Source organism: Nelumbo lutea, chromosome 6 (genome assembly GCF_056320005.1).
Source record: "Nelumbo lutea isolate HS-2025 chromosome 6, American lotus-T2T, whole genome shotgun sequence".
NCBI lineage: Eukaryota > Viridiplantae > Streptophyta > Magnoliopsida > Proteales > Nelumbonaceae > Nelumbo > Nelumbo lutea.
Window position 1 is genome coordinate 21,924,301 of NC_142689.1, and position 10,153 is coordinate 21,934,453.

Sequence of the window (10,153 nt, forward strand, 5' to 3'; positions counted from 1 at the left end):
GAAACGAGGAACCCCACCAATTACTTTTAAGTCCTCTACGGTGTACTCCACAGGACTATTCCTCCATGGCCAACAGAGAAGCGCCATGTAGCTTAAAGATGACGTGAGCAGAGAAACGGCAACCGGCTGAAAAGATTAAAAAAAGGCAAAAACAAATAAAAAACTGAACATGATTTTATCTTTTTTATTAAACAAATAAAAATTGACACGTATTACAGGTGTCAATTTTTATGAGAACGATGATATGTTGAAGGTATATAATAAGTTTCTAAAATTTTCTATATTTTTTATATTTTTATGTCTTTCAAAAAATGTTCATAAAAAGTATTTTTATTTGTCATATTTATGTTTTAATATAATGAATATACAATAGATATGCGCAAATGGTTTTACAAAATTTTTAGTATTTTTTATATTTTTGTGTGTTTTTATCTTTTTAAAATTTTATTATTATTTAATTATAACATTAAGAATTAACACATTTAACCTAGAAGGTTATGAAAATAACTCTGTTTTTTTGGTTCCTTTTAAATTCGTGTTTTATTTCTTTCATCAATAAAAGCCACTATTCTTTATCATGCTTATTTCTATTTAATGGGGCTCATTAATATAAAATATAATATTAGAGATATGTCAAATATTTTCTACATAATTTATATATCTTTTATGTTTTTATATTTTTAAATTTTTACTGTTTAATTATGACTTCATGAGTTAACACATATAATTCAAAAGGTTGAATTGTTGACTCATCACCATAAAAATAATTTTTATTTTTGGATTGATTTTAAATTTACACTTCATTCCAGCATAAATAAGAAAAATTATTATTTATCACACTTACTTTTATTCAATATGATTAATATACATAAAACATTAGAGATATTCCCAATTCCTTTATAATTTTTATGTATTTATATTCTAAAAGTTTTTATTTAATTATGAAATCATAAATTGGCCCACTTGAATTGTTCCATTTTTTTTTTTTTTGTCAAGTTTCAAAAGCATGTATTTTACATCATTAAAAGTATTGGATGTAGCCTAATTGATAGAAATTTTTAATAAAAATTATAATTAAATATAAGATTCAATGAAAGAATGGAAGTTTGTACTTTAAATATAAGATTTAATGGGAGAGAATTAAGTGAGGGAAAATGTAATAGTTCAAACTTCAAATTACGTTACTATCATGTCTTATTTTACAACTATTGGATTGTTTTAATCTAATGGTTGGTGTGGTCCATGTTTAGGTTAAAGAGGGTTTTACATATATAACATTTTTCCTGTATGTAGGGTTGAGAGTGAGAGTGAGGAAAAAATAGAAAGGATGCTCTTAATGTAATAGTGGGGTTTTTCTTTTTGTTTTTTTTTTTTTCTTTTCTTTTCTTTGGGTTGAAATGAAATGGAGAACGAGTGTACAAGGGTTAAAGGTTGGTTTGGGTTGCAAGTCACAAGGTACCTATACTGTTTCTCTATTTCTTTCACAGTGAAGAACAAGCTTCGTCTTTCCCATGGATGTAGGTGGTAAGGCCGAACCACGTAAATCCTTTATGTTCTTGGTGGTGCTTGTTTATTTGTCTTTTGCTTGATTGCCTTATTGTTTTTAAGTTCTTTTTTGCATTATCTTGTTATTATTTTGGGTTCTACTAAGGTAATAATCGATTACTTCGAAATCTCTTCGCGTAGCAATCGAATATTAAGAACAATCTATTGATCTATTGATAGTAATCAACTACTTGGACATAACAACCAACTATTTGGACCAATTTATTGATAATAGTCAACTACCAGGACATAGTATTCTTTTTTTTTTTTGAAATCGTCCATAGGCGTCATATTTCATTCAATTAAGAAATTGATACAAAAAGTGCCAAAAAGACCAATCAGAAAAAACTCAGAAACAATTTCTTAAGAAACAAAATATAGAACTGGATGAAGGAGAACATAAATAACTTCCACAACCAAATAAATGTGAATAAACGTCAACAATAGAAGTAGAAAAGCACATCTCTCCAATCCACCACATACGGCGAGCGAATTTGCGAGTAGAATTCCAAACGACTACCATCGACGGAGAAACTACGAATGGAACTCCCATTGAACAACATCTACCAGAGAACTGCGAACAGATTCAGGCCACAAACAGAAAACAAAACCTTGAGAAACCCCAAAAGGAAGACTCGAGAAAACTCGAGAGGAAGCCTCTTTCAAAATAGAGAGAGAGAGAGAGAGAGAGAGAACAGGAGGAAGAAAGTGAAGGAGAGCGACTCTAACGAAAACCTTGAACTTAGGCTATTTTGAGAGCTTCTCAGGACATAGTATTCAACTACTAGGTACATGATCCTCAACAAATAAACATATATATTCTACCACTACCAATGCTCCAACATTGTTCTATGTCAAGTAAGGCAAATAGACTAAAAATTGTGAAATTATAACTAGTCGAATCGTTAGATTATTGATGCGTTACTGCATTTTTGGGAAAGTTTCAAAGCAGTCTGATTGCTTGGTTGCTTGAAGAGAACTAGAGCCTTTATGAAAGAAAGAGGGATGATCAAGAAGACATTGCATGGTTGTAGTATGATTGAAGTCAATGATTTGTTCAAGAGTTTTCTGTGAGAGGGTCGCCTGAAGTTTTGGTTGAAGAGATTGAATGGGTTCGTAATGGGCTCTGTGAGGAGATGGCAAAGAGTAAGGAATAATACCCCAACTGAAATGTATAGCCAATAGACATGCAAAATTACCAAGAGCCCATTTGGTTTATAGTCGGAATCAGAATCGGAATGGTCTATTCCTATAGTCAGTTTGGTTATGGGAATGAGAATTAAAATCAATAAGAAAGGAATTTCATTCCCAAAAAAGGAAAGGAAATTACCATTCCCTCAAATGGGGGAATATCATTCCAATAAGAATGAGAATGGGATTCCAAACCCAACCAAATAATTGGAATCCAAATAGCCCATTACAATTTTAATTCCAGACCCCTATTCCAAATGAGGCCTGAAATATATAGACACCAAGCTAAAGCCCTAAGAAAAATATAAGGCTTCAAATGTTTCATCTTATTTTTGGATCACCTTGATTCAATAAGCAACTATAAAAATACCAAAAAAAATAAAATCTAGAATGATTCTCTTATATATGCAGGTGGATGGAGAAAGTAGGTCCCTAGGATATGACATAGCACCCCTCATAACTTGTTTTCTTTTTTTTTTCAATGAAAGCTGCACTCTTCTGTGATACACAAATTTTTTAATAAAATAGAACAAAATTACTTAAACTTCCCTTTTTACCTTCTTGATAGGCTAAAACTTTGCTTTTTCCAAAATTAGTTTTGGACATAAAAATAGTATTAAAACAATAAATATTAGACAGTAGAACAGCTATAAATATATATAAAGGGCAGCCTAATGCAATAGGCCGATTTCCATCAATGCAGCTCCAAGGAGGGATAAATGTATACAGCCGTACCCCTGCACAAATGAAGAGTTTGTTTCTTAGATTTTAACCCTTTGGTTAGTGATTGCAATGGAGCAACCCAACTCTTGCGCCAAGGCCCTCCCTCAGCTATTAAATACATATGAAATGATATATTTGACCAAGTCAGCCTGTCTAAAAACCCAATAAGTAGGGCCTACGGGTGAGTAAGAAAAACTGAAAAATTAAATGGATAAAAAAGCTGACTAAAATTGAACCAGAAATTTGGTTAACTGAACTGGTTGGTTCGGTATTTTAAAAAATTAGAGGTATCGGTTAATTAAAATAGAAAATCGGCAATTAATCAAACCAATCAGTATACATATATATTATGTATATTATATATATTTTATATATTATAAATTAATAAATATGCATTATATATATAAATGTATATTTATAATATATGATTTTTTATATATGTTTCTAGTGTTTTATTATATATTTTTCTATAATATACATTGTAAATAATAAAAAACCAAAAAACCGATGAACCGACCCAATGATTAACTGATCGGCTTCGGTTAGGTTTTAGTTTCCGGTTTTATTATAAACCGATAACCCTGGTTTTATTATAAACCTAAACCAGTAACCCCGGTTCAGTTTCAGAAACAAGCCCACAATTTGATTAATTGAACCATGAGCAGCCCTACTTTTCGTCAATAGGGTAGATTGGATTCCATTCCTGTTGCTAGTTCACTAGAGAAGTTATTGTATGGCGTGCCACATTCTTCTTCTTCTTCTTCTTCTTTGTGAAATGGATATATAAAAAATTTCATGGCTGAAATATTTGAATTATGTTTTCACCTCTATTATGAGAAAAAGCTGGTACAAAGATAAAGCTAGAATATTTCAGCCTTAAATAAAACTCATGCAGTTGAATAGAAATTCGGTTAGGATTGTGTTGACAAATTTGGATTTTGACATCAGTTTGGATCTAGACCAAAGGTCCACATTTAACATTATTCTTGGCTTGGCCTTTAATCCAATGGTCCCAATTTAATCCATCTATTTTATATCCATATTTTGTCGGATGGAGTCAAAAGGTGTAAGAATGTAAGATGGATTTAATGGGGAAGGAGGGATGTCATATATTGGGGGAGGGAGAGAATTTAAAATTATCTTATTAGAGAGAATACTTGATGGATTTTATTAGAGAAAATTAAAATATAAGAGGATTTTAATGTTTCTTATATATTTTTGTAATTTAATTTAAAAATAAATAAGCACATACATGAGAAATGAGAGGAGAAATAGGTCCATGTGAACATTGAGGTGAGAGGACACTTGGCCTAGGGGTGCAAATAAGGTTCAAAATTTTGTCTCGTATCGACGGATGTATTGTATCAGTGGATCATTAATACACAAAATATAAGAGTTTCGGAGTAAGACCTGTTTCATGGGGTAACCAAGTCTTTTAACCGACCCCCTGAACATATTTTGAAAAAAAAATTAAAAAAAATATAAAAGAGTGTTAATACAAAGTCCTATACATCCAATTTGGGATATTGGACTGCATCGAAACTTTGGACCTTAGGTGCAACTTGGGTGAATTCAGTTTGGGCTTTTGTCAAAATTTGAATGGGCCTGGCAGAATGACCCAAGCCCAAAGCAGCGTAAAATGCACACTTAGACCAACTTGAGTTGCACCCCCATCTTGGCCTCTCTTTTGTCTATGTGATATAGATATTGTTAAATTGTTAATTTTACACACAAACAAATGGAAACTAAACATAAAATCACATTCAATGATCGGCCAACTACATGATTTTAAATGTTCTTGTAATTCAAAATATTATTTCTTAGCCCCCTTTATGTTGCTTTAGCCTTAATTTGTGATTCAATGAGATGGATCATTTTTATGTTTTATGGATGAATACCTCTATGTGCTTATCTTTGTCATTAGTTGATGGCGAAAGAATATGGTCATCGGTGCTTGATCTCTCTAAGCTTGATTAGTTTTAAAATTTGAAAAGAAAGCTTTAAATTATCAATTAGAGGCCCCTCTTAAGACAAATCAGCACTTTCTATCTGAATAAAATGCTCTAGAATGTGACAAGGTTCTTTATTGATTAATCTATACTATTTATAAAAGTATGAATAGGTATTCCTAGCTTATGAAATTTTTATTGGACAATAAATAATTTTTCTATAAAGTTTGAATTAAAAAAAAAGTGTATCTTCATTTACTACTACTCATTTGTTAAAAGTACATAAACAGATGATGTATCTAGTTGCATAGATCTGATTTTGATCTTTTTAGTTTTGGATCAAATTAGTATAAACTCAGACCTAGGGTTTTGCCGAGAAAATATTGAATGTTATACTTGGGCTGCATATTTTGCCCAAATTAATTAAAAAAAGAGGAAAATTCCCAATTAATACCCTGTACTTTGGGCCTAGTGCCACTTTGGTATCCGGAGTTTAAAATGCAACAATTCAGTACTTGAATTTTCAGAACATGACAATTTAATACTTATTGTTAACTAACTGTTAATCAACCATTAAGTGATATTTGAAAATGACACAAATGCCCTTTGAGTATCATCTAATTTTTTTTATCAACCATCCAAACATTGACAAAAAATTAACAGTCTCAAATATTTGCATCTTCTATTCAAGAAAGTTGGGGTCACCAGAATGCCCACTTAAACGTGACCCCAACTTTCTTGAATGGAAAAGGCAAGGATTTGGGACTGCTAATTTTTTGTCAACATTTAGATGGTTAATAAAAAAAATTAAATAACACTTAAAAGGCATTTGTATCTTTTTCAAATGCTGGTTAACAGCTAGTTAACGACAGATATTGAATTATCATGTTTTAAAATTTTGGATATTGAATTATCACATTTTAAAGTTTAGAAACCAAAATGGCACTAGGCCCAAATTACAAGATACTAATTGAGAATTTCCCCTTAAAATGTTTCCAGGCCAAAAATTAAAAAAACAAAAAAACAAAAGTTTCCTTCGTCAACAAGTTACAACCTTATAAGCATCTTTAGATTTTCTGAATCTGCCTTACATATAAAACCAAAGTCGGTAGAAAATAAAAAAAAAAAAATAGTGCAGCTATCATACAAATACTAGAATAAAGCGTAGATGACTAAATCCCTGAATTTGTCAAACCTAACCTAGAAATGGCACCAAGCTGGAGACCTCCATGGATGTGCAGTGTGAACATTGTTCTGTACGTTACTGCTTTGTTTTCATCCGCCAATCTGAATCGAAAGAATCGAATCAGCACCATCGCTACTATCTTCATCTGCCTATAAGCGAAATCCTTCCCTAGACAGACCCGAGGACCCGCCTGCCATCAACAACACATAACAAATTATCAATCAAACCTACAAGATGTGTACATCTGCATACAAACATTTAAGCTGCTGGAAGTACTGAGTACTAACATGAAATGCTACAAATTTGAAGGGCGATTCGGGTTGGAAAACCCCGTTTTTGAGCCATCTTTCGGGTCGGAAATCTTCAGCATCTTCTCCCCAAAGATTTGCCATCCTGCCCATGGCATAAGCAATGTAATATACAGAATCTCCTTTCTTCACTCTGAAGCCATCTGGAAGGACATCATCTTCTTCCGAACACTTTCCATCCTACAACCAACGTTATTACGAATGTTATAAACATCGACCATATAAGGCTGAATCTCTTTTGTTCCGGGTCGTGGGTCATTGGTTTGACCATTTCTTTATTATTAAGGCACACAAATGTTGTCATTTCTCATGTTTATAGAAAAGTTAACAGAGTAGCCCTACCTAATTGGGAAATTGATTTAGGGCGCCAAAGTGATTGTTATTGAATTTTCCCAATTATCTAATAAATCAAAATCCCTCATCCAGAATGATTTTTTGGGTATCCCTATTCCTACAGTTATGTAATTTTGTCATTTTTCTGGGTGGGTTTGCCCTGTCAACAAATATATATATTATTTTATGTTTAATTGTAAAAAATGCTAAAAATTGCAATAAAATGTCTAAAAATCTCAAAAATTTATTTAAAATAAATAAAATCATTATAATTGATCAGAGTGCAAAGTTATAACTTCCAAAAATTTATATATATACTAAATGTACAACCAACGGGTTAAAGGGTTTTTGACCAAATCAACATTTTTTTGGCCAAAGGGTTTTTGAACGCTGGTTATTTCTTTTTCCAAACCGATCATCAGTTATGCTTGTTAAATGGGTCGAAGAGATTGGGACATTAGAGAAGCTAATTAACTAGTAATTACCACGGCTGAAGCGAAAAAAACTAGTAATTACCACGGGGACGGCAGGATATAGCCTCAGAGTCTCTGTTAATGCTGCGTGGAGATAATGCATCTTCTCCATTGCTGCATCGGTTAAATTTGAGATGACGAATTCGTCGATGTTAGTTTCATTGGTTTCACAGTTGAAGGCTTCTATAACTTCTTGTGCCATCTTTTCTTGTATGAGAGGGTGCTTGCAGAGCATGTAGAAGAACCATGAGAGGGTGTTGGCAGTTGTGTCTTTACCGGCAAACATGAAGTTCAGAATTATGTCTCTGAGATATTGATCGTTCATGGTCTTGGGATCCTTCTCACTTCCCACAATAAACCTCGAAAGTATGTCCTCCTTTTCGTTCTACCAATCCAACAGCTTTGATTAATGGAAATGAGGACCATCTAAATATTAAGTAATTGATATTTGACAAGTGAAAATGGAATCCTGACAGCTTACTTACAGTTACAGAGTCTCCTTTTACAGAAAGCTGCTTCCTCTTGCTTTGGATTAGCTCGTAGATCAAATCGTCAATGATTTTTATGGTCTTCTTGAGTTTGGCTTCCGACCCCATATTAAGAAACCTCTTCACCTTCCACAAGGGATCGGCATATCGCCAACAGACCAACTCATTCGATTCATCAAATGCTTTTATGAACGAACCTCCTTGCTTGCTTAATCCCCCCAAGCAATCCAAGTCCATCCCGAACCCAACTTTGAATATGGAATCCAAAGTGTATCTCATCAGTAAATCCTGCAATAGAACGAGAATCTATGTATCAGTATCAATATTCTTCAATTCGTTAAAGACTGAAGCCATTCTTTCGTTTCATAGATCAATTAATTATATATGTTTGTTTGTGATTAATGGGTTATTTACTTGAATGTCGAACGTCTGGTTTGTGCTGGAAAATTCCAGGATAATCCGAGATAATTTGGCAGCGTTTCTTCTGAAAACAGCAGAGCTGAAATCCCTCAAGACCCTGGTAGAGAATTCGAAGCTTGCGAGCTTTCGCTGTTGACGCCATCTATCACCATCGACGGCAAAGATACCGTGGCCAACGAGGTCTGTGACTATGTCTTGATTGTACTGGCCTTTGGAGTATTTATCAAAGTTGGTCTTGAGTACGTACTCGATGTTTCGTGGGTCTGTCGTGTAGATCTCACTGTGTGATGGAGCGAGGAGACGGAAAGTTTGATGTGTGCGTGCTACTTGGGTCTGGTAGTCGTATAGCCTATTGAAATACAGGAGCTGATCGAAGATGGTGCCCTTAATTGGGGCGTACCGAGGGTCCATGACCGACTTTCCCATGAAGATTTTCAGTAGTAACGCGCAGAAGCTTATGAAGAGGAGAAACAGAGCAGCTGATGCAACAGTGAGAAAAGCAGAGAAGAAATCCATCTCTCAATAACTAATCGGGCGAGAAAGATGTCGAGGAATGGAGTTCGAATTCATGTTCAAGCTCTTAGATATGTTTGTGTGTGTGAAAGAGAAAAAGTTGGTCATTGAATACAGATTACATCATCGCTTATTGCTTCGCCCACAGGAAATGATATTAATTTAAAGAGAAAGAAATGTTTGAATGGAATAATCTGTCTGCTGCTACGGCCATGCAGAGTAGATATGGTGAGAAAACAGACTAGGGGTTCGTGGTTCCTTAGATGGTGCTTGATGACTGATGGGCTGACTAACTGATTACTAAATTTTCATATCTCCTAGTAAGTAATTTTTTAATTAGTATTTATTCATAAAATATAATCTTATTGTGATAATTTTTAATTTAATTTATTTATGAATATAAACGAATTAAATTTAAATCCAAATCCCATATTTGACATTTACAAGGGATGGGGTGGAAACTCTTACACCCTAGCCCAATACGATTAGGGCTTTGTTTTACCTTTTTACCTTTTAAGGTTTTTAACTTTTTAAATTTAAACTCAACTTACCATTAAGTTGGACATTTAACTGAACCTTTCAGGCTATGTCTGATTTGATGAAAGTAAGACAGAAAAATAAAGTTAAAATTTCTTAGCAAAGTTTGTGAATTTTTTTGAGTATTTTCCCCTAGTTTTCTATTTCTCTTGTTTTCTATCAAATCAAACACAGCCAAGGAATCAAAGTTTTTTAATTTTAAAATTTTTTGATACACAAAAGATCCTAGGTTTAAAATTTCAGAAATTTGGACAATATTATCCGGATTCAGTCCTTAACTTCTAAAAACATTTTTAAATTTCCGAAGCTTTATCCAATAAAACTTTTGACTGCCCAAACATTGCTCTCTTCACGCTAGTCCATATAGCTTATCTTCAATCAGCACCGTTACTGATGTATCCGTTTGAAAGGGCTTCAGTTTTGATGTTTCAGTGAGGCAGGCATTTTGAAGGAAGCTACTAAAATCAGGGACAAAAATGTAATTTTG

General features: G+C 33.3%; 1 protein-coding gene across 1 annotated transcript; it reads right to left on the minus strand.

The window, feature by feature from the left end:
* Positions 1-6,419: 6,419 nt before the first annotated feature.
* Positions 6,420-9,325, minus strand: LOC148847882 (cytochrome P450 704C1-like). The gene is made up of 5 exons (XM_088951549.1): positions 8,611-9,325; positions 8,194-8,484; positions 7,752-8,093; positions 6,882-7,082; positions 6,420-6,784 (listed from the first exon to the last, which is right to left on the minus strand). The coding sequence occupies exons 1-5, from the start codon at positions 9,130-9,132 to the stop codon at positions 6,581-6,583; spliced, it is 1,560 nt and encodes a 519-aa protein (XP_088807675.1). The 5' UTR covers positions 9,133-9,325; the 3' UTR covers positions 6,420-6,580.
* Between the last annotated feature and the right edge of the window lie 828 nt (positions 9,326-10,153).